Source organism: Panicum virgatum, chromosome 6K, assembly GCF_016808335.1.
Source record: "Panicum virgatum strain AP13 chromosome 6K, P.virgatum_v5, whole genome shotgun sequence".
In the NCBI taxonomy this organism is placed as follows: Eukaryota; Viridiplantae; Streptophyta; class Magnoliopsida; order Poales; family Poaceae; genus Panicum; species Panicum virgatum.
This window is the reverse complement of record NC_053141.1, coordinates 36,141,906-36,165,313: the sequence shown is the minus strand read 5'-3', so window position 1 is coordinate 36,165,313 and position 23,408 is coordinate 36,141,906. Positions and strand designations below refer to the sequence as shown.

Here is a 23,408-nt window from a genome sequence, read left to right as displayed (position 1 = left end):
TGTTACTGTATCATTATTATTCCCTTCTCAATTATTATTCTCTAAAATAGAAGAGTATTGTCTAAATTTGCTATAGAACATGTATGTTTTTCTTGTTATCTTAGTTTTCGGTAAAAAAATTCGGTTAGTTCGATTACAACCGAAACTGAGCCAAAATAATCAAGAACCGAAATGCTCGGTTCCCAAAAATTTTTGGAACCAATTTGTTCCTATTTTCTAGGAACCGAACCGAAGAACCGAAAGCCCACCGTGACCCATGATGAGTCTCGTTGCTGGCAGGTTAACACACATCTTCTAGAATTGTTCTAAGAACGACAATCTATGAGTCATGTGATGTTTGGGCTAAAGTTTAGTGGTTTGAATTCACTGTATTTATAATGTAAAATTCCCATATATTTATCCATAAAAAAATTTGTACGAGCCACCGTATGGTTGTTTCTAGGTATGTTGTAGCAACCGATCAGTGCAGAGACTTCTCTGTACGCTTCGTCCTTCAAGTCAACGGATGACTGTTCATGATGGTATGGCTAGTCCATAGATGAGCTCATGATCTATAAAAGAAAATCCATATTGTCCTTTTGCACGAGGACTAGTAATAGACCGTAGGCATGTCTATGTCATGCATATATCTAGTCAAGTAAAGCAGTATGTACATCCTACGAGTTTGGTAGGATCTTCATCTCATAGAATGTGACAACCATCAACATCCACCATCTCACTCTCTTCCAAATCATACAGTAGTTCTTTCTTATTCAAAGTTAAACTCCTCAGTTAACATTGACATTCTTTTACATTCACAAGAGAAAAAGGAAGAAAAAACTAAAAGGTAGCATTTTTTTTGAAATTAATGATACTTACATAGTACTGATTCTTATTGCTCTAGCTAACACCAAATTTTCTGTCTACATATTCGAAATAAAACTTCCTTGATTACTAGTTACTATTCGTAGCAAGTTTTGTGTATATGGACCAAGAAAATAATAGAAAACCAGTGCCAATTAACAGAAATACCTTCCTGCTTAATTGTTTGTTCAGTGCAGTGAGAAACTGCAAATTTAATTTATTAGATGGGGTTAAGTGACTAATTAATAACTAGAGAAGAGAGCGCCATTCCTCTGGAGCTAGTAAGAATCGAAGGGGTTCTCGAAGACCGGCGGCGGCAGCAGGCAGTCGCGCCACCGCGCGTCCACGTCGTCTAGCCCCATCTGGAGCACGAACTCCGGCAACTCCATGTCCATGAACGCGAACGGCGACTCCACGTCGCGGCTCAGGGAGCAGGACCAGGACGACGACGCCGAGGTGGAGGTGGAGTAGGACGTCGTCGGCGTCGAGACCGTGGCGGCGGCGGGGGCGCAAGCCGAGGCTGGTAATGGCGGCGGCTGGTCGCCCAGCGGCACCATGATCTCGTCCGGGTGCATCATCGGCACCTCGTCGGTGCAGAAGCCGGGCGACTTGCTGAGGAGCAGCTCGCTGTCGCCGTCCTCGCTACTATTTCCGGCCGTCGCCGTCGCCGGCACCGCCCTCTCCTCTGGAGGACTCCGCTCCGGAGGTGGCGATGGCTGCGCCTCCGGCGAGCCGCCGGCGGGCGGTGGAAGCGGTTGGTGCTCCTGCTGCTGCTGCGGCGGCGGCAGGGGCTTGTGCGTGAGGGGGTCGATCCCCATCTTCCTGAGCTTCTTCTTGATGTGGGTGTTCCAGTGGTTCTTGATCTCGTTGTCCGTCCGCCCCGGCAAGTGCGACGCAATCTTTGACCACCTAAACATTTTTTTGTTCCAAAACCAAAAAGGAATGAATTCATTTCAAGTTGCATCCAACAAACAACTCCATAGAAAATGTACTCCGGCAACAATTTCTAAGAATTCCAGATAATATCCATCAGCACGATCCCGTCAATTTAATCAATCCCCAAAAAGGAAATGGTGTCGCCGCACCTGTTGCCGAGCTGGGCGTGCAGGTCGACGACGAGCTTCTCCTCGGCGCCGGAGAGCAGGCCCCTCTTGAGGTCCGGCCGCAGGTAGTTCGTCCACCGCAGCCGGCAGCTCTTCCCGCACCGGAGCAGCCCTGTTTCAATTTAATAATTTTAGCGCAAGAAGTGTCAGATTTTATTTTATTTTTCAATCGCAGGAGTGGTTTAATTAAGCCGAGAGACGGTCGGACGATCGAGCTCCGGCGAGGTATGCGGCACGGCACGCACCGGCGAGCTTGGGCACGGCGCGCCAGCAGCACTGGCCGTTGCCGAGGATGAAGCTGACGAGCTTCTGGTCCTCCTCCGCCGTCCACGGGCCCTTCTTCAGCCCCACCTTGTCGCAGCACGGCTGCCTCCCCATTCGCTGCTGATCAAGAACAGCCAGGCGCGGCGGCGGCAATGGCGGCGCGAGCTCTCCCCGATCGAGATTGGAAATGGATAGGCGAGAGGAGAGCGCTCTCTCTAGTCTCTACCGATCAAGGTCGCCTCACCTGCCTTTATAAGGCGCCGTGGGGGCAGAGAGAGAGAGAGAGGAGACTTGAGACTTGGCAGGGGACAGGACAAGGTTGCCAAGGGAAGGCACGTCATCGTCGTGCCCCCGCTTGCGTGCGCGTGACGTCGCGTGACCCCGGAGCCTGAGCGGCGGGCCCGGCCGGCGGCGAGCCGTCGGCAGCGGCCGCCCTCCCTACGTGCCGCGCCGCGAGAGCTCGACCCCGGCCGGGGCGTCTGCTCATGGGTCCCTTTTGCTTGCGCTGCAATTGCAAGTGCTGCACTGCAAAGCCTCTGCCTTTTTTTTTTGTTCTACCCTTTCGTGCTCCAGATGAAAATTATCCAAATTCTTTGTTTCAGAAAACAATAAAATTATCAAAATTCAGTAACGAAGTTTTCTTTTCACCGTCTCTTTTTTTCACGCGGAAAGGTAGGTTTCGCTGCCGACCGGTCGATTTTTATCTTGGCCTGCTTGTTCTCCACTTGTTCCTAACGTTTGCAGGAATGTTCTGTTCGGTCAGTTCGTTCTAGATCTTTCAGACGCCGCGTGCAGGGGCTTGAGATTTCCATGAACTCTGCAACCGGCGATGAGACGTACGGAGTAGGATTCAGAGTCGTGCTGCAGGCGCCGCTGCCGTGTGCCGGACATGGTGGACGATGCTTTGGCAGCCAGCGGGCTGGAATGTTTGAACGGCGGTGGGACGACGGAAGAGGATGACATTTTTTCTCTCTCTCTGTCTCCTTGTCAGTACTGTACAGGGGAGCTTCGTTCCCCTGACATCACTGAATGGGAGGGCTCGCGAGCTTTCGGCGACCTTGACCTCCGGTGTTCTTGCAAACGCGCGTCGTGCTGATCGAGGACAAAACAAAGTGGCAGCGAGGACGGAGCAGAATTTGGTGTGAAATTAGAACAGTAAGCGGCTCGATAGGGCGATAAGAAAGCATGCAGTGAGCCGGTAATTTGTTTGTGCTTAGTTGACTGGATTTAACCGATCCACCAACCGACAGTTGCAGTCAAGATTTCACTCCAAGAACAGGTCGAATGAATGATCAGCTGTTTGTCTTTCTTCCCTTCTTAATTTTGTTCAGATGAACAAGGATCAATTCATTTCATGGACCGCCCTGTTCCAATTCATGCTAAATTTGGACTTGCAAGTCAAATTAGTGCGCAGTGGTCATTCTCATTCTTTTTCAGCAGCAATCAATAACGACGAAATTGTAGTATATCCTAGGTACTGCTATCAGGTCAGGGTAAAAAAATTCCTTAATCATCACTGTACCATCATGATTAAGCACTCTTTACAGACAACTAACCAAACCACCCGGCTCGACCGGATCCAGGCCGTCAGTGCACCGCGTTTCGGTGTCGCTGCGAGGCCGGATCCGCCACGGATAAGCTGAATTATTCCTTGTAAAAATCACCGGTGATCGGCCGCGCTTTCGATCCACTGTCATCCATTAACCCCCCATCATCCCTCAATCAGATATTCAGATTGGTCGTCAAGCCCTCTTTCGACATGGGATGTGAAAGCATCATCTCATGTTCTCAGACTCAGAGGGTCCCTTCCCTGAATTGGGAGTGGCCAGGTGGCGGTGCCAGCCGGGCAGCACCAGGGTCGCCCTTCCCTTTCCTCTCGCCACTTCGACACAAAGGAAGAAGAAGAGATCAGGTCGCTAGGCACGATGATGGGTGAGGAGAGATGTTGGAGGAGGGGTGGCCCAAAGATCGTGTGCTCCCAACCAACATCTCTCCCTCTCACACACAGCTGACGCTGAGCCATCCCAAGAGGAAGATTGCGCCCGGCGAGCTCAGGACATGTGCAGCGCTCGCCATCAGGAAAAGGGGCTCTCTTTTTGCTGCGGCTCCCGGCACGGCCAGTGGCGCCGGACGCGTGTGACCGGGGAGGCGGTAGTGCTCATGTAGATGTCGTGGATGCGTGGCCAGTTCTTCAGTGCCCATCGTCCACGCTCACCGACAGGGAAATGGAAAGCAAAATTTACCTGACATTGCAAAAACAGAAATGTCTGAATGTTTTTTGTTTGTGATAGGGAGAGAGAAAGAAGAGGTGCCCTTCACTTGAGTTCATGGCAAGGGGCAGGGGACTACTGGATGGAATGGAACAGCCTAGCAGCTGCCTTGCCGTAGAACTCACTAGTGACTAGTGAAGGGCGTACCAAGATGTGTCAGAGTTTCCGGGGACGAATACGGCGCTGCCACCTGCTCGGTCCGCAGCCAATTTTTTTTTCTTTTTTTTCTCGGAATGGTTCTAACAATTGGCACTGTAATTGAAGTTTACAACCAAATTGGTGTGCTGCGGCCAAGAGTGTGTGGTTGTTTCCTTTTTCATTTGGCACGTTTGTAACAAAAAAAACTAACCCGAACCGTGGATTCAGCATTATAATCAGACCGTTCTTTCTTTCTATTAATGCAACGATGCGCAGTTCTCCTGCGCATTCGAGGAAAAAAAAAGAGATGGGGGAATCAAAAAACCTGTTACCCGGTTTCACACCCATGAGTGCTCATGATCCAACCTTGTCTTTCAGATGTGGTCTGAACTTTGTGGACGCAAAAGCATGTGGTATCTCCATCAGTAAAGTTATACGGAGTATTCCGGAGTCAATTCTCACCGTGCTAAACCAAGAGCCTGAGAAGAAACTTTTTGCATTGTCTCTTGTCTCTTTTCTCACTTCAAGATGTCGGATGTCGCATGCTTTGCTCACTTGGAGGTAGTGTGTACCTGGCAGTACAAAAGCAGCTAATTGTACCCTGGGATCAGGAAGCATCTGGGGCCAAACTAGCCCAGGACCAGTTGTAATACAATCTTGCTATCAATCAGCATCAAGAATTTGAATGGAATATGAATGCTTCAAACTTCTGTAAAAACTACAAAAGTTCTCAAATAACCACGATACCCATTTAATTATCTGTTTTTACTTACCGCATGATCTATTACCTCCTCAAAAGATCTAGACAGATTTAGCAAAATTGTTCCAGGACACAGCACCATTCTTGTGAAAATGCGGCCTGGAGATGAGATCAGAATCAAACACTGATTTTGAGAGTGTGAACTGGACACAAGATCAGAATCAACACTGAAAAACATTTTCAGTGACAACTGTCACTGCGGTAAAATTTAGGGTAAAATTTATTGCCAGCGTACATTTCTAGATGCATGTTCCAGTGAGTACATATGACTCTTAAACATTGGACAAAGGGACCAAAATATTATTAGTAAATAAAGTTTGTTGGTCTCCTTGGACACCCATGGCGTTCACATTGTGCCCAGTGGTAACAGTGACCCAGCACGCGCTACTATCATTCGGACAAGTTGCACGAACAAGACCATCAAGTCTGCACCCACATTGTTTGACGAGAGCATTATGTTATTGAGCTTCTAGTTCGTCGATTTAGTCTCAAAAGCTCCACACGTGATGACATGGTTAATAAGAAAGGCTGTCAAAGGATAGCCAGTCGCATATCAAATAACTGAATATTCACTACCAAGAGGGTATAGCTTCATTCTTTCACTTCTAATCACCATCTCCCAGAATTTCGAGTGAGGTAGCGAACGCTGTGCACTCTTGACAGGTGAACTGGCCAGACGACGATAAATTTTCTTTCAAATTTGAATGCCTCTCGCAGTAAGGACGATTACATGTGGAGCATTTTGGGAGCTTGAGCCAGCAGTCCATACACAGGAAGTCAGAGCAGGCTAGTCCAGTCTCACCGAGCTCCTCAAGGTCGATGCACCCACCACATGTTTCGCATCTAGCAACACAAAAGAAGCAGCCTCGACAGTGGGACCAGCCATCCTTCACATCCCTGAAATATAATTGAATCGTCAGAATGGAGGTACACGGAACCATTGTTTCAAAATGAAGAATTGGTTTAGGTCAAAGTCAATAGACTTGCAGAAATACAAGACTGTTCAAATATTAGAAGCAGTTATTCCAAAGACAAGAGCAACAGACCAAAACCTAATCACCAAGTTGCTTTCATGTAGCCCATAGGAGTGGAAAATATTGAGTTTAGGGACCATCGCCCAAAAGTTATTCAGGCAACCCAAGTCAGCTAGCTATACCCACAACCAAAGGAAAGCAGACGCAAGCAAATATCTTTAAGTCAGACTAGTGACTGCCACAAGTCAACCATGGAGCTGTGCACAAGTAGAGAGAAGGGTATAACAATGCTAGTTCTACCAATAGACTGCTAGGGAATTTCCAGTGAGAAGATTGAATGGGAACTCAAAAGGATCCCGAGATTCGGAGTTACAGACCTACAGTCCTTCCTTGTACAATCAAACACCAGCCTGACATTTCTGCACAATGGGCACACATCTACATCAATGGGACGACTGTCATCAGTGTTCAGCACTTCATGGACTCTATGGTTGTAGTAAAGTGCTTGGGCATCAGGCTGGCTGCTTCTGCGTATGAGAGAGTTGATAATATCGAGATGGTGTTTAGTCATCTTGCAGATGCCATGGAGTCGAACACGACTGAGATTGCCTTTGCACTCATAAAGAAACTGAATAATTTTCACCAGACCATCAGCAGTTAATCCTGTACATCTGGGCACAAAGAGCTGAAAATAAAAGGGGAAGAAAAACTTAGACTAGAAGCACAAAAAGACCTGTGCAAATTTTTTTTCCGAACATGTAGGCCAGTGCAATTATTGCATAGCAGAAAGTAACATAATGATTATGAGCTCATCCTCCCCCCTTTGGAAGGCTGTGGGCAGTGAAGGTTATATTCCATGGTGGTTGCAGAATTCTGTCATACACATGTAATATAACCCTTAACCTTGGATAGAATAATGAATTAGCAATCAGATAAGCATATCCTGAGTTGACAACAGTGTAGAATAAAAAAATTATACAGGTAGAATAAACATAAACACTGGGCAGAATCTATCATGCAAATAAATCAACAAGATCGATAAACATATCCTGAGTTGAAAACAGTGTTCAAAATAGGTGCCAATGACTTTTTAACAATCAGCTCATCCAAGCATTTCTCATTTTTCTTTTGGCTAGAACCTCCATGATCACTCCAACAACTCCAAGGAAGTAAATTAACAAGTCCTCAATAGCCCTTTTCAAGGTTTGACACTGATCCAGTTTTCAGGCTTTATTAGTTTCCATCTAGTACATTTCGATGTACAATATGGATTCATACATTCAGGGCATTTATCCACATTGTCACCAGCATGGTGCATGGTAGCAGAGCACGACAATAAAGGTATCTCAAGCTGAAGGTAGTATAGGTTACAGTTAGCAAAAAATTGCACGTTCAAGTGTTCCAGCTTTTTCCCCTTTCTTTTTTGAAAAGCCAGGTTACAGCTTTTCATGGCCAACATATTGTGTAGGGATAAATAAGACAAGGAAAGTCTTTCTAAGGTCCAATTATGCAATCTTACAGTAACAACAATACTGATTAATGGTTCTGTACTACCACCTCAGCTAGCCAAGCACAAACAGAAAATAAGGCAAGAATTATAAGAGGATCCAAATACAAGAGAAAGTGAGAGAAAGAAATCCACCACGATTTTTGCAATTTTTACTGTTTTCAAAATTGACAGCCCTGCAGCTATGCTTGTGAAGTGGCTTTGCAGTGCTTCAAGAAAATCTAACTCCACAATGGCATGCAGTGCATTAAGCTTATATATTCAAATACATTAAGTCGGAAATCCCTAAGATCACGTTGAACTCAAGTGAATCAGCAAGAACATTGAATAAATTACTGCAGATACTGTATATCATCTCTCTGGATAAGGACAAAAGACAAGTGTCATATGCAGTTCAGAAGTGAATCAGCAAAAACATTGAATAAATTACTGCAGATACTGGATATCGCCTCTCTGGATAAGCACAAAAGACAAGTGTCATATGCAGTTCAGAAGTCGGGGGCTTATACAATGAGAGACCTTATTGCATCATCTATATTAATGTGTTGGAAGACAGAGGGAATGTCCTAACTCTGAAAAGGTGCATCTGAAGATCAAGCAGAACTTTTAGAGAAAGATCCAATCTGCCTCACAGTTGAAGCAGAGGAAATGGAAAGAAAACTTATGCGAGAGTGGTGAAGAGATAATGTGGGGGAACAATTTCTTCATAAGCCTGCTGATGCCTTGCAACAACCTTCTACTTCTTGCAGATACTGAGAATAGAATCCTAGCAGGTGATCAATCCAAGTTCTGGTTGCTTATGGGGCAGATTTTGATTTTGGTTCTACTAGTTCTTCCATCAAGCTTCACTAGAATGAGGGATCCTAGTTATGTATTAGACATATGGACTGGCTGTAGCTTCAGCACTGCTTTGGATCCATGTTATCTAGTCGTCCAACTAATCACGATTAGTCCGGCTTATCGGTCCGGTGACCCCGATAACGGACACCGAGTAGGTCTGGGCGACTAGTTTTCTAGTCATCCGACTAGTCGTCGACTAGTCGCGATTAGTCGCACCGATCATGTTGGAAAACGATAAGACTTGAGATTGTTTTGTGGGCTGTTTGAGTTGTGGGCCTCCGCCGGTGATGGGCTGGCAAGGTGGCCCATTAGGTTTTTGGTATATAGAGGCTGAGAGATAGTAATATGGACTATGGGATAGGAATACAGAGTTCTAGACAATTCACAAATCATCTCTCACAAGTAAGTGAAAAATCGACCATCATTGTTGCCTTCATGCTTGCTTTTTATTAAGTAATATGTAGTGCATATATCATATCGGTCCTGGGACACATAGGACGACTAGGCAGACGACTAGGACCGACTAGGCTCGACTAATCGGCCTGATCGACGACTAATCGCGACTAGTTGTCTGATCGGTCCCATGGCGACTAGGTCCGACTAGACGATTTGAAAACATGGCTTTGGATTTACTCAGCGCTGGTGTCCACCAACTTTTAGTAAACTGCAACACAGTCAAACTGTATCCTCCCATGCCAAAATCAACAAAAAATGTACCGCCCAAAAAAATGAACACAATGATTTAAGTTAATGGATACCTGTCTAAAATCCTTTATCTTGAAGCCTTAGTTATAGAATGGTGGAGAAAATAGATAGAAAAAAAAAAGAGGCATCCATGTGAACAATTGACAACAGAATAGAACACACAAAGAGTATTTCAGCTAAAAATATATGTGCCAAATATTTTTGATTAACAAACTACAAAACAGAATGGATGTGGTCGCAATTCTTGATCCCATCCAAATGAAATGCAACTCTAGTTAAGTATGCCCCTAATAAATGTGCTCTACAAAACTAGATTATTATCTATCATTATGATTGAGAATTCCTTAAAGATATTCACAGTCCCCTATAGATCATTCTTCTTCACAGTCCCCTAAAGATATTCCATATAATGATTCACATTGGTGGAGAACACAATATGAGGTCTGTTCATCTGGCATTTCTGTGGCAAAAATTTTATTGCATAACAACCATTATGCCAGTAAACGTCCCAAGGAATAAAGAAGACAGGCGCATTTGGTGTTGACAGTTATTCAAGATAGCGGTTTGTTCTGGATTAGCGCAAATCCAGTGTGAAGAAAGAGAATCTTAATATCCTCAAAGTCATCCTCCGCGAGAGAAGTACAGTAACTTGTTTTTATTTCCAATGTATGACAATTGATTGATTCTAACAAACGCAATTAATGATTTCCACAGATATGCACCTAAGTACTGAAGTTTCTGGAAACATAGATCAGCACTGCGACACTGCTGCATCCCTCTTCAGTTGTGCCAGATAGTATGTTTCTTGGTCCATTCATTGCCTGCACTGAATGACCAGATTCAAAAGCTATCTCATGAAGAACAAATCAGTAGCTCGGTTCATAGAGACTCTGTTTGAAATGTCCACTAGGTTCAAACCCGGCTGCTCGCAAGTTGTGTAAGTACATCCCTAAAGGCTTTTGTATTCCCTTCTCTTAACACAAAAGTACAAAACTAGGGGGTCATCTTCTCCCCGTGATCTTAAGCTAGCTCATCTGGAACTCAGCAACTAGAACAAGATTGCCAATAAGTTACCTAGTTGGAAAGCTGCTATGATGCATCTGGCTGGGTGGGCTATCCTTGTGCATGTGGTGCTCACAGCCATATCCATTTATCAGCTCATTACCTTGGAATTCTTTAAATCGGTGATCAAGGCAATCAACAAAATTTAGAGAGCTTTTCTTTGGAAAGGTTGCAAGGAGGTAAATGTAGCCATGGTCTTGTTGCTTGGGGCTGGGTCAAAACACCAATTGATCTTGGAGGACCGGAAATTCCTGACTAGGAGGTATTAGCATAGGCACAGAGGACGAGGTGGCTGTGGCTCAAAAAGACACAATCGGATCAAGCTTAGGCCGGACAAGATATTCAAGTGAATCTTTCAGTAGCAATGGTCACCGTATCAGTTATATCTATCTCAGGGGACAGCAGCAGAACACTTTTTTGGGGTGACAAATAGTGAGATGGAAGTGAGATGGAAAGTCTCACAGACAGACCTTGCACCATCCTTGTCCAAGCATGTGCCAAAAGAATTCTTAAGTGGAGAACGGGTCAGGGAGCTTTGCTAGATAACACCTGGGTTTGTGATATCAAGGGAGATCTGTCAGAAGAAGCAATTTTGGAGTAGCTAGAATTGCGGGATATTTTATCTGAGGTTGATCTCTCCTGGAGTGGACGATCAGCATGAGAAGGCACCATCTCATTCGAGGGAATTCACAATTAGATCAGCTATCGATGTTTCTTTGTAGGATCTGTTGGTTTTGCGCTATGAAAGGAAATTTGGAAAACTTGGGCTCCACCTCTGCAGATTTTTTGTTTGGCTGGCCTCCCTGAATAGACGTTGAAACGCAGAACATTTGGCCCGTAGAAGTCTCAATCACCCAGAGTCATGTCCACTGTGATCAGGAGCAGGAAAATGTCCAGTTTGCTCACGGCTAGTGTGTTTTAAAAAGGAGTTTGGTTTACGGTTCTGTCAATAGTTGATCTGCAACAGCTAGAACCAGGGCCAGATAATCACATCGAAAGAAGAGCTCGTACCTACTTCTCTAGCTGTTCTTCAGCAATAAAGTGTTAATTCCTACAGCAATAGCTAGAATTACTTCTTTCCAATTCCAAGCATGGTTCTTAAGGCGTCGCCTAGGCGACGCCTAGTCGTCCAGGCGCTCAAAAATCCAAGGCGTCCGCCGACGCCATGCCAAAAGAGAAGCAAACTGAGAGGGAGGGTGAGGGAGGAGGGAGAGGAAGAGGAGGGGAAGGATTTCGACGATCTGCGGGGGAAGGGGAACAAGAGGGAGGGGGGTGGCGGCCTACCTGAGCATGGTGAGGAAGGTGGGAGAGGGAGCGCCGACGAGCTTCGACGGCGCGAGGGCCTGGCGACGGCGCGCGGGTCCGGTAGTGGTGTCGCGCGGGGCCGGCGGCGGCGTCTGGCGGAGCAGCAAGGGCGGGCCGGCGGCGGCGTCGGGCGGAGGAGCGACGGCGGGCCGGCGGCGCGAAGGGAGAGGGAGAGCTGAGAGGGCAGAGGGCAATGGCGGCGCGGATGAGGGTTCTGGAGGGTGGGAGCATCGAGTGGGAGAGGGTGGTGGAGATGTTGGGCTGGGCCTAACTGTTGGGCTGGGCAGCAGCTACCTTGCCCTCTTCTTTGCCTTTTTTACTCTTTTTATTTCCTATTTCTTTTCATTTCCTCCCTGTGGCATATGGGTAAGGCGTCGCCTTGCTCGCCTAGGCGTCCGCCTAGGCGTCGCCTCGCCTTGCAGACGGGGTCGCTCGCCGTGCCTCGCCTTAACGCTTTAAGAACAGAGATTCCAAGTATGCTTCCCAGTGTGAGCATATCTCAGTAAAGCTAAACCTAACCATTCTGCAAATGTAGGCCCTCCCTTTCTCATTTTTCACATATTTATCTATTATTACACAGGCAAAAAAAAATTCTATCTTAATTGACATTCTTATAGGAGCAAAGAAGTCAGTTCAGCCTGCCCTCATTTTTTTACTGTGGGTTACTTCATGAACTCATGTCCATCATCCATGTGTTACGTCAGGGAGTTAGGGCCCAATTCATTTGGTTCATACGCGCTTAACCAATTTTTAGATTCTTCATACTACTACACTTGCTGCAGTTCTTTTCATCTATTTGTGTATCAAGACATGTTTTTCATTCTACATTCTTTTCCTTGTGATTAGCAACATTCATGAGATCCATGTTGACAACAATAGCATCAAGGAGGCTAACTAGCACCAACAACACTAATATTTATTTTTCTAGCATTTGGGATTTTATTATAAATTTTAGGACATCCAAAATGTTACGTACATTAAATATGATAAAGGCACATTATTTTAATCAAGAACTATCCATATTAGAAACACCCAAAGTTGAGAGATAAAATTACCCTCTTAGAATTGTGATAACATGAGTCTATCTAGTCAAGTGGAACGGGCCACCTTATGGTTATGGAATGTTTGTTTTAAGAGCATCTACAAGAACTCTTGTATCTTGGGTGAGTTAGCTAAAAAAAGAAAATAAAGACAAAAAACCTCATCCAACAGAAAATCTATCTACCTCGTATTCTATCCTCGTTTTCTATCCAGAGGGTGCCGCTGGGCATCTTTGCCTAGCGCTGAGCGCTAGCCATCCCTTTTTGGATTTTGGAGAAGCTGTTGGATTTCATCCTTTTTCGTTAACTATTTCGCTTTACATAATAGCTATATCAGAGTTTTAGCTATTCAGAGATACAAGAGCTCTTGGAGATGCTCTAAGGAGCATATTGGTCCTTGCATTGGTCTATTCCTCATCTATTCATTCATCTTATATGTTCACAAAAGAATGAATAGATTCATCAGTTACATTACATGGATGTCGTTCCTCATAATCGGCATCTGCGGTACTATAAAAACCGAGGAATCGGATCATCCAAATCGTGGAATGACCAAATGAATCAACAACACGCTGCTACGATTAACCCATTCCACGAACAAGTACTCCAAAACAACTACCGTGCAGACTGCAGAGGCATAATAGCAAACACTAACCGCACCGCATGCGCGTGGTTCCATGAACAATCCAATCCGTAGCTCCGTACACTACCTCTGCCAGTTTCATGCACGGGGGTAGGGGTGGGGCCATCGAAGTACCTCGGTGATGCCGGGGTTGTGCTGGACGACGCGGAGCAGGCCGGCGTCGGAGACGCGGGGGCACCCGACGAGGTGGAGCGAGCGGAGCGTCCCGCCCGCCCTGTCCGCCGGCGCGAGGAGCGCCTCGTCGGTGATCCGGTGGCTGAGCGGCGGCTCCACGGCGAGGCGCCGCCACAGGAGCGGGTCCCCCGCGACGGCGTCGCGGAGGCCGCGGCACGCGCGCGCGCACGCCAGCAGCTCGCGCAGCCGCATGTGGCCCAGCGCCAGGAGCAGGGCGGCGTGCGGCTCGCCCGAGCCCGAGGAGGAGGAGGCGCCGGCCGCGGGCGGCGCCGGCGGCGGCGCGGAGGCCGTGGCGGTTGTCGGCAGCATTTGAGTGGTCGGGGCGGTTGCCTTGGGGAGGGAGAAGGAAGGAATTGACGCAGCAGGAGCGGCCGAGTGGGAACGAACCAAGATGCCGGCTGCTCTGGATTTTTTTTTTCTTGGTACGGCGCCGGGGCTGCCAGTGCCTTGGTTTCTCACCGTTGGATGTGTACGTCAATACGTCCACCTACAACGTGTCAACTTTTGTGGCAATTTCATCCTCCAGGTGGAACAAAGAACAATCTAAGACATACCAGCTCATGTGCTATGTACTGAACGTTTTATGGGCATCTCTTTTGTGAAAATGGCATGATAAGAGAAAGAGAAAAGTCTAGTTTACAGTCTCGAAATATCGCAAAAGTTCGATTTTCAACCTTCAATTATGAAACTAGATAACAGAAGCCATCCAACTGTTGAAAACCATCTGATATGTTTAAAATGAATTTCATTGTTTTCAATGTTTATGCCATTTTTACACTATGTTTGGAAGCAATTATGGATTTGGCCTTAGAGATAGTTCATTACATATTCATCACCCACCCCCTTTCAAACTCTCCAATATTTAACTATGCATTTACTATACCACTCAATCATATCTACTCGTCACCCACCCCCTTTCAAACTCTCCAATATTTAACTATGCATTTACTATACCTCTCAATCATATCTACTCGTCCACAGGGGACTATTTAAACTATACTTGGTGTATCAGCGGAGATGATGTTGTGGCCGTTGACACAACGTCCTCTCCATAGACACAAAATAGAAGTTGAAACAGGTAGGAGAACTCAACCTCCTTCTCCACCCTGTAAAAAATTGATTGGTCCATGTTATTATTTAAGAAAGAAGTAAGAAGGGTTTATAAGGGCTCTGCATGGCTTACATTATTTGGTAGGGGGCTTACAGCATCTCCAAGAGACTATGTAAAAACTTCTGGATAGGTAAATTTCTACAAAAACTTAAAAAAACATGCATCCAATAGCCTCGTTATCGCCCCCTGCTTGGTATCTGGCTCGGAAAAAGGAGGGCATCGCACAGCACCTTTCACGAGCGGGCCTCAGCTCGCTATCGCCCCCGGCCCTCGTGCTCCCTCCCTCCCTCCCTCCTGCAAGTTGCTCCAGGTGCCGAGCTCCCCTCCGGCACTCCTCTCCCACTGGCGGAGGGCGTCGCGAGCTCCGCGGCGGAGGCTGCTGCCGAGCTCAGTTGGAGAGAGGAGAAGAGAGAGAAGAGTTGGATATGAAGAGGAAGATTTAGCTGCTATCTTGGAGAAAGAAGAGATATAGAGAGGAAATCCTAGCTAAATTACTAGCTAAATGAGAATTTAGCTAGTCTAATTTAGAGACTCTCTTGGAGATGCTCTTAAGAGCAACTCCAAAAGTACCTATATCTCCCCCTGCCCACACCTCTCCACTTGTCCCATATTTAACCACGAGCATATGCTATTTTTTTTACATTTATTTGGATCTTATATGTAGTTCTAGAAACCAACCCTTCGAGCCATATATATACTAGGTATTACAATGAGGGTTGACAATGTTTGTGCTCCTTGTGTAATGAGAGATTTTGATATTTGACACCCGATTGATGAGCCATTCAAGATTTGACACTCATATCACGATGGCAGGTGGGTCAATCTGAGTCATTGACATGTGGGTTTCAAGATTTGATACTCATATCACAATGATATTGGGGTCAACCTGAGTCATTGATATGTGGGTTAGGGTGTCAATCTTCCGAACCACACTGTGCATCTTCTTTCACTTCCTTCCTCCTCCCATTCAATTTCTTATTCCCTCAAAATTCTATGGTTCCATATCATATTTACCAACAGAAAATACAATAGGAGTTTACGGGCAATGGTGGTGGCAAGGGATCCATACAAACATGCAGGTGCTGTTACTACAATTTGTTTTTTTAGGTGGATGCACATATCAGCATATAAGCTAATAGTAAATTAGTAATTATTGCCTTTTTTCAAAGGATGCAAGGTTACATTTATACTCAAGTCTTAAGTGCAAATAAAATGCTTCAGACTTTCATCCAAAAGAATTTAATATATTACATTCAGCTCGAGGCAAGTTAGGTCAAAGAAGGAAAATTTAATTTTTGTCCCCCTGAAAAATCAAAATAAAAGATTATCCTTTACTTTGTACAAAGGATGAGTGTTTGAATAAAATTTTAAACTACTCATGCTCTTCAGAAAAAATGAGCTAAAAGAAAATGTTATATTATACTGATGCAATCTTGGTTCTGAGATTGTTCATGGATTGTTTTGCCCCTAGGCCAAATTCTTAGCTCCGCAACGCGCGCGACTACTTGAGGATAGATCTGATCATGTATCAGATCGAATCAAAAAATACCAACCAATTTTTTCTACGATCCGAAGTCTGAACACAGGCTGACATGTATTCAGAGTTGAGTTAAAGTTCATTTTTGTATACATTTTTTTAATCATGTTAGATTTTTTTTTACAAATTGTGGTTAACAAATCAACACGTGACCATCTTGATTTTTATAGCATGCCGCAAATCTCAGCCTAACTGCCCACCCAACATATTTTCTAGGTTGAATCGAGTCGAGCAGTCAGGGATCAGGTCTACTTCAGGCAATGCACCCTACTCCCTACATGGCGGAGGCTCCCCTTCTCCCCTCTTAAAAAAAAAGATCTACAACCATCTTTCCCGAACAATTCTTCTCAATAAATGGGTGATCATGTCAGAATTAGACTTAGCCATAGGGTTTTTTTTATGGACACAACTAATCACCTATATGGTGTTCAACTAGAAACGATGGCATCCTCCTCATCTGAAATGTGCTTCCCTAGTTTTGTTATCACAATATATATGTTTTTTTAATAAAAGAGGACAATGATTTGTAAAAAATAATAGAATATCACTTTGCCAATGGTTCCACACTGCAACTTTAAAGAGGTAATATATATCACTTATAAATACCTAACTTTAGACCTGACTATGATGTTGGCTACTGATGGACTATGGTTGAAAATTATAGAGTTCATTGTTTAGACTAAAATTTGTGGGGCGAATTCCCCCCTGCTATAGAAGTTGCCAGTGAGACAATCCGCATGAAATCAGAACAATTTGTGGAATGAAAGTGATTAAAGCTACAATATTCCAGTGGATACAAACCACATAGTTCGATGCCCTTTTGCTAGCATCTGATACATTTTATTATGCTAAAAGAAGTGACAATGCTATTGCTAATTGACCTAAGGCAAAGATAAAGTGCTTACGCTAGTTGTTGTCTTACACCATCCACAATCGGATAGCATTTTCATGCCGCAGGTTTGTTATAGCATAGTACAACTCATTTTTTGTCTTGCAAAGGACAAAAACCTCTTTGATTTGGCTGATTAGTTTTCATTTCAAGAGGTTCGTTTTTTTTTTTGCGATTGCGATAAGCTGAAATAGAAAACAAGCTGCTCGGACGTGCTACAAGCCTAGCACATGGCTTTGGCCTCTGGGGGAAGAAAGAAAAAAAAAGACAGAAGGTCCCAGCTATAAACCTCTCCGCGCACCAAACCAATCCAGACCGTCGATTCCGGGCCCCGCACCCGACCGCGCGCGGAGCATATTCCCACGGCCAGGATCGCTCCCCCACCGGACCACCCCGAGCACGAACGCGAGCGACGACCTGACCTCCTCGCCCGCTCAGCCCGTTTTATTCGCTCCCCTCCCCCCCATCTCCCCGAGCAGAAGAAATCCAGCAGAGGACGGAGCGAGAGCTAGGGTTTTGATTCCGGCCGCGCGCCGCCTCCCCCCGCCCTCCCTCCCACACCTCACCCGGCGGCGTCGGCGGGCGAAGGCTCGGGGAGACACCAAGGCCGGGAGAGCCTGAAGCGGCGTGCCCTCCACCCAATCGCAGACCCCCCCCCCCCCCCCCCCCCCGCGCCGCGAGAGTAAGTCCCTTCCCCTGGGCCCGCGTTCCCTTCGTGCCGATCTCTTCCCCGGCGATCCGGCTGGGTAGGTGGCCGATGCTGGGTTGAGGGCGGATTTAGGGTTGTAGAGCTCGCGGCCTATTTTGGTTTCTTCTTCTTCGGCGCCTTGTGTGGGCTGGCCGCACCCCGCCACCTCCTTCCGTTGAGGGTTTTGGCTGCAGATTCAGGAATTCCGAGTGTTGGTAGTCGATGCGGACGGGAGTGGTGTGGGTTGGTCAGGCGATAGGCTAGTTCCTTTGTTGGATTGACCGGGTGTGAGGAACCTGCTCTTGTTTGTTTTTTTTGGGGGGGGGGGTGCAAATTGGACAAGGGATATATTTGTTCTGAAAAATGTATGTCCGCTCCATCGCTGAGGAACCGAGAGTGCTTTAGTACTTTAATACCAGTCCTCAAGTCTGTTTCTCTCAATTCGTCAACTCTTCCGTAGAATTTGCAACTTGCTTCTTCTGAATCTATGCAAGTGAGATATTAATTATAATACTCTTGCCTTTTTATTATTGCTGTCAATCTAGTTTCCTTCTATCTTATATTTATACCAATATCATTGTGCTCTGGAGTCGACTAGGTTCGTGCTAATAATTTAGTTTTACTAGACTTGGGATCTAAGTTTATATCTTCAAGTCCAACTTACATGTCTGTTTCATTTCTTGCGTGTTCACATCTTGGAGCTATCTTCATCTCCCCTCTGCAATCTCTAAAAATTTTCATCTTCACTGCAGGTTGCAATTGCACTATTGGAGTTTGCCCACTTGGTTGTTCATCGAACAATTTAAATATGTCATATTACGCAAGAAGGGGTGGAGATAGGGGTAGTGGCCGTATCCAAGGAAGTGGTGGGCGAGGTGGCTATGCCATGCGTGGAAGATCAGGACTGCCTCCTCGAGGACCTCTTGGTGTTAGCTCCCGACCATCTGCACGCACTATTGCTAAGGCAAGGCCAAAACTGTCACTATGTTGTTTGTTCATGGTCCGGTTCCTGAATAAAGTAGAAAACTGAATGAAGAGAGCATCTGTAAGCTTTCGTTATATGGAGGGGCAGGAGTAACTGTGATGCTGTCACTGATGTGACCTCTATTGGTTAGAGCATCACTTCATTATTTGGAGGCCTGGAAGGGCAGACATAACTTTGGTATTTATCTAACAAGAAATCTTGCGGGTAGAGCATAAGCTTGCGTTTATGGAGGGGCAGAAGTAACCAGCAGTCATCTCTAATGGAAATATTGTTGGAACAACACCTCCTTTTTCTTCGAACATGTTGAAGGAAATAAAAGAAAAGGAAAGGTTGTGGATTTCTTTCACTTCATCAATGGTATAAATCATGAAGCGCTGAAGGGCGGACTCCATCCATCCTCTTTCTATATATGGAAATTCAGTGTGGCTTTTATCTGGCAACTTTGGATTGAGTTCCGTACTCCCACTGAAGTTCTTCTAGTCTGCCTCCAGAGCAAATGCTCTAGCTATTTGTCTCCTGGGCTTTGATATTGGTGGAGCTCTTTCTCTCTCAGCTGTTAATGCAGTACTACATAGTTTTGCTATTTCTCAGTTAATTATTGCTACTCTCCTTGAAAGATCGATGATAAACAATGTGGTTCCTGATAGTTGGCATGATATGAAACAGTTCGAGGAGATATTCTTTTATAATGATGACTTGTGTTCCCTCACATGCTGGATGTTTGGCATTTTTCAGTCGTTTAGCAGAACCAAAGACATGACTTGGAGACCTGATCTATTTAGTGATAGTATGGCGGCTAGTGGAATAGAAACTGGTACAAAATTGTACATTTCAAACTTGGATTATAGGGTTTCTAATGAGGATATAAAGGTATGCTCAAAAAATTAGGTAGTCTGGTTTTTTGTCTTTACATTTTGTCATCTGACACAGAACTGTACTTAAATTTTACTTTAAACTGCCTTGCAGGAGCTGTTTTCAGAAGTTGGTCATTTGAAACGCTTTGCTGTTCACTATGATGGTTATGGCCGCCCAAATGTTCGTACTTCTTGTGTTCCATCTTTACTTAATGCAATATTTAACAGAAGCTTTAAGATGCTTGTGATTTTGTAGGCACCATCCAGCTTGATGTTATACGTAAACCCTATGATTTTGTCTTTTGTTTAATTTGCGCTCTATCAGATTAGGCCATTCACTTTTATTGAAAAGAAACATCAACTTTATATTTTCTTGCTTATAAGGTCAGTAAAATAGTTTCTCTATGTATCATCAGTAACTTTGCCTCTTATAGCTGTAGTCCTGTAGATAAATTTGTATTCACATGTTAATTGTCATTTTTTAAAAAAACATTCATAGACAAGAGCTAGAAAAACAATTGTATCTGGCATTTGTGATCATGATAATTAAAGAAGAGTGGTACAAGAGAACAATTGATTTAGAAATATATGGCTAACACATGGTAGCCAAATCTGGACCTTGCCATCCAACAAAGCATTCAAGTGGAGGGTGTGAAATGTAAACTCTAGAAGGTTATCTGCGTAAATAGCCAATAATATAAATCTTAGTTTAACTGCTATTTTGGCCTTCCAACCTAATAATATCTAAATCTAAATCAGAATACGAAAGAGCCAAAGAAATTTACGTCATTATTGTTGATTATATTGTGGTGTCTTGCGCTCTTTTGATGAAACACTGCATGGCTATATTATATTTCAAGTTTACCTTTTCTGGTAACTGGGACATTTTTTTATTGCTGTGTTTATTTGCTTGAATTGAATTATTATATTAATATGTATTTTTTTTAATTTCTAAAGGGCACTGCAGAGGTGGTGTTTACACGGAGGAGTGATGCAATCGCTGCCCTGAAACGTTATAATAATGTTCTACTTGATGGTAAAGCTATGAAGATAGAAGTCATTGGAAGTGACTTAGGCTTGCCTATGACACCTCGTATAAATGTTGTTGGGGCATCTAATGGCAGAGCTACAAGAACAGTTGTTATGACGTAAGAGATACTTTTAATGTTTCACTTATCAATTATCATGTGTCTTTTTCATTTTATCTATAGTCTGGTGTTTCTCTGTACTAAACAATCTTTTCTTTTTGAGCTTTGGATATTTTACTTGTATACCAACATCCTTGCCTGTCTGACAACTGTTCTGAAACCTTGTCTTTATCAAAGCTAAGCTTTAGAGGATGACAGACTTATCCTAAAACCCGAGCTAGATTATTAATTTGAAACTAGTTTAACCATCGGTTATGAGATCTGGTTGATGGCACTCCTTTACTGTGAGATATTCTTCCTTCGACCCTGTTTGACCTGGAACTTCTATAACAAGTTTGTCTTAGATATCAGTTTAATGAACTAAATTGTTATTTGATCAGTGCATTCTGCCTTGTCAGCTTTCCCCTTTACAGTATGACATGTTTAGGTGTTATGTGACATAAGCTCTCGATGATTGTGTATAGTCATTATTTCTTGTACTTCTTATGTTGTGGAATGTGAATTTCTGATATGTGTTCATGTTTCTCATTAGGAGTTTATCACAGTTTGAATGCACGATCAATACTTGAATTCAATCATTTGTTTTTGTAGAGTTGTACATTTAACTGGTTTATTTTATATTTCAGGCCTGAGTTTAGTCAACGTGGCAGAGGTTCAAGCAGTAGACCTTTAAGGTAAAGTTTCTTTATTTTTCTTGGCATAGTCAATCTCTTGCTGTATCATTAGCTCATTATGCCATTATATGCACTGTAGCAATTGGATGGTAGAGTTCTAGTTTTCCGGCACTTACATTTGGAAAATTTACACTTAACAATAACGATGTACTATCGATAAACCAATTTTCAATCTGATGGTTGCAAGTCGCTAATTCAGCAGTGATCAATCCTCTTGCTTCTTATGGAAAGAACACACATTTTGCCCAGTTCGGATGTATTGGTGACACGTGGATTCTAATGAACTCAGAAAAACATCTTTTTAAAAAAGGGGGAAAAAGTTGTTATATGATCTTTTGCTAACCTCTGACCTTACAATTACATTTTTGGTATTCTGCAGTAATCCGAGCAACAGGTTTAACAACCGTGGTGGTTTCCAAGCTGGTCGAGGCCGTGCCCAGTTCCAGGCCCGTGGCAGGGGCCGTGCCCAGTTCCAGAGCCGGGGCAGGGGCCGCGGCCAATTCCAGGGCCGGGGCAGAGGGAGGAAGCCTGAGAAGACTGCTGATGAGCTGGATAAAGACCTGGAAAGCTACCACGCGGAGGCCATGAAAACCGATTGATGGCAATGATGGTGCTTCCTTTCATGTCTCTGCTGGAAGATTGTGGTGTAGCCGTTTGCGTTGTATTATTTTCTGGGAGCATATTACATCTGTCTCCTTTGGTTTGAGGAAACTATTCCCCTTACCCATAGTGATCTCGAATGAAAAACCGCCCTAGTGTCTAGTATCTAATGATTGCCTTAAAACTCGCAACCTGATAGTGTTTATTTTGATTACCGGTTGCTTTGGAGATTATCATGAATGCTGCAATGTCAATCTAGAGATGTGTTGACAAGCTGCCTAGAAGGATAGCCATGCTACCCGATCCCGCCCTGGGATGTTTTGTGTTAGTGCTGCTATTCATGCAGCAGTTGCTCAGCGTTGTGTTTACTCCAATGTTGACGCACTCTTGTTAATGCGTCGTCGAGGTTAGTCTGATGTATCTTTCATAAATCTGCCGTGTCGCCATCATCGTGTGGTCTCATTTTTTTTCTCTTATTTAGTTTCATGGACTAATGGTGACTCATTGTAAGGATCGATGGACCAAGAGGGGGGTGAATTGGGCCTTTTTCAAACTTTTAAAGCAATAAAACAACCTTAACCTATGCAAGGCTAGTAAGGCTCAATTCACCAACCGGCTAAACAAAGCAAACTACACCAGCTAACAAAGATATGAAACTAAGCAAGGTAGAGCTAAGCTATGATCTCTAGGGTCAAGCACATGAAAGAAAGTATGAAAGTAAGTGCTTGAAATGAAAGAGAGTGCAAGAGACAACCGGATTTTTCTCGTGGTGTCGATGTGTTGGCACACACCCCTAATCCACATTGTGACACTCACTAAGAGTCTTGTCACCTCCCATGTCACCGAGACTTGGGCGCTCACTAAGAGTCTCCGTTCACCATCCCGGCGTGGTGGAGCTCAAGCCACGTATAATCTTCTTCTCCGGACTCCCACAATCCTTGGCAAGCTCCGCGAGAAACACTTCGATCACCAAGATCGTCTAGGTGCTGCCAAACACCAAGAGTAACAAGTTCCTAAGCCTTCACTTGACCTACACTCAGTTGGCCCTAGCTCAAGCACACTTGCTACACTTGCAATGGATGAGTTCTTCAAGGTTGAAACACAAACTAAGCACTAGATCTTCTCTCTTTTGCTCAAAGCTCTATCTCTTCTTCTCAAGGGTGGCCTCAGGTTTTCAAGGTGTCAAAGGCAACTGAAATGAACCAGGGGGTACCCTTATATAGAGTGGAGGAGGTCACATAGCCGTTGGAAGTTTTCTGCAGAAAAACCGTGACCACCGGAAGAACCGACGGTA

General features: G+C 44.6%; 3 protein-coding genes across 4 annotated transcripts; 1 reads left to right on the top strand and 2 right to left on the bottom strand.

Annotated features, from left to right (window-relative positions):
* Nucleotides 1-713: 713 nt before the first annotated feature.
* LOC120712393 (transcription factor MYB20-like) lies at nt 714-2,446 on the bottom strand. Its single transcript, XM_039998164.1, has 3 exons — nt 2,192-2,446; nt 1,929-2,058; nt 714-1,752 (listed from the first exon to the last, which is right to left on the bottom strand). The coding sequence occupies exons 1-3, from the start codon at nt 2,322-2,324 to the stop codon at nt 1,122-1,124; spliced, it is 894 nt and encodes a 297-aa protein (XP_039854098.1). The 5' UTR covers nt 2,325-2,446; the 3' UTR covers nt 714-1,121.
* A 3,095-nt stretch (nt 2,447-5,541) lies between these two features.
* Nucleotides 5,542-14,006, bottom strand: LOC120712392 (F-box protein SKIP28-like). The gene is made up of 3 exons (XM_039998163.1): nt 13,569-14,006; nt 6,730-7,037; nt 5,542-6,275 (listed from the first exon to the last, which is right to left on the bottom strand). The coding sequence occupies exons 1-3, from the start codon at nt 13,935-13,937 to the stop codon at nt 5,984-5,986; spliced, it is 969 nt and encodes a 322-aa protein (XP_039854097.1). The 5' UTR covers nt 13,938-14,006; the 3' UTR covers nt 5,542-5,983.
* Nucleotides 14,007-17,615: 3,609 nt separating this feature from the next.
* Nucleotides 17,616-22,545, top strand: LOC120712391 (THO complex subunit 4D-like). 2 transcript variants are annotated; one of them, XM_039998162.1, is made up of 7 exons: nt 17,616-17,847; nt 18,606-18,817; nt 19,574-19,708; nt 19,805-19,873; nt 20,650-20,840; nt 21,467-21,514; nt 21,894-22,545. In XM_039998162.1, exons 2-7 carry the CDS (start codon nt 18,662-18,664, stop codon nt 22,111-22,113), a joined length of 819 nt encoding a protein of 272 aa, XP_039854096.1. In that variant the 5' UTR covers nt 17,616-17,847; nt 18,606-18,661; the 3' UTR covers nt 22,114-22,545. The 2 variants fall into 2 exon arrangements, with proteins under 2 accessions (XP_039854096.1, XP_039854095.1); XM_039998161.1 differs by lacking the exon at nt 17,616-17,847 and having other exon boundaries at nt 18,214-18,817; nt 21,894-22,393.
* The last annotated feature ends 863 nt before the right edge of the window (nt 22,546-23,408 follow it).

Coding starts and splice junctions, on each gene's coding strand:
- LOC120712392 (XM_039998163.1), bottom strand. CDS start 13,937: ATGCTGCCGACAACCGCCACGGCCTCCGCGCCGCCGCCGGCGCCGCCC. Junction 7,038..13,568: donor ACAACCCCGGCATCACCGAG/GTACTTCGATGG, acceptor TTTTATTTTCAG/CTCTTTGTGCCCAGATGTAC. Junction 6,276..6,729: donor TGTACAAGGAAGGACTGTAG/GTCTGTAACTCC, acceptor ATTATATTTCAG/GGATGTGAAGGATGGCTGGT.
- LOC120712393 (XM_039998164.1), bottom strand. CDS start 2,324: ATGGGGAGGCAGCCGTGCTGCGACAAGGTGGGGCTGAAGAAGGGCCCG. Junction 2,059..2,191: donor CGCCGTGCCCAAGCTCGCCG/GTGCGTGCCGTG, acceptor AAATTGAAACAG/GGCTGCTCCGGTGCGGGAAG. Junction 1,753..1,928: donor CACGCCCAGCTCGGCAACAG/GTGCGGCGACAC, acceptor AAAAATGTTTAG/GTGGTCAAAGATTGCGTCGC.
- LOC120712391 (XM_039998161.1), top strand. CDS start 18,518: ATGTCTGTTTCATTTCTTGCGTGTTCACATCTTGGAGCTATCTTCATC. Junction 19,709..19,804: donor TTTCTAATGAGGATATAAAG/GTATGCTCAAAA, acceptor ACTGCCTTGCAG/GAGCTGTTTTCAGAAGTTGG. Junction 20,841..21,466: donor ACAAGAACAGTTGTTATGAC/GTAAGAGATACT, acceptor TTTATATTTCAG/GCCTGAGTTTAGTCAACGTG.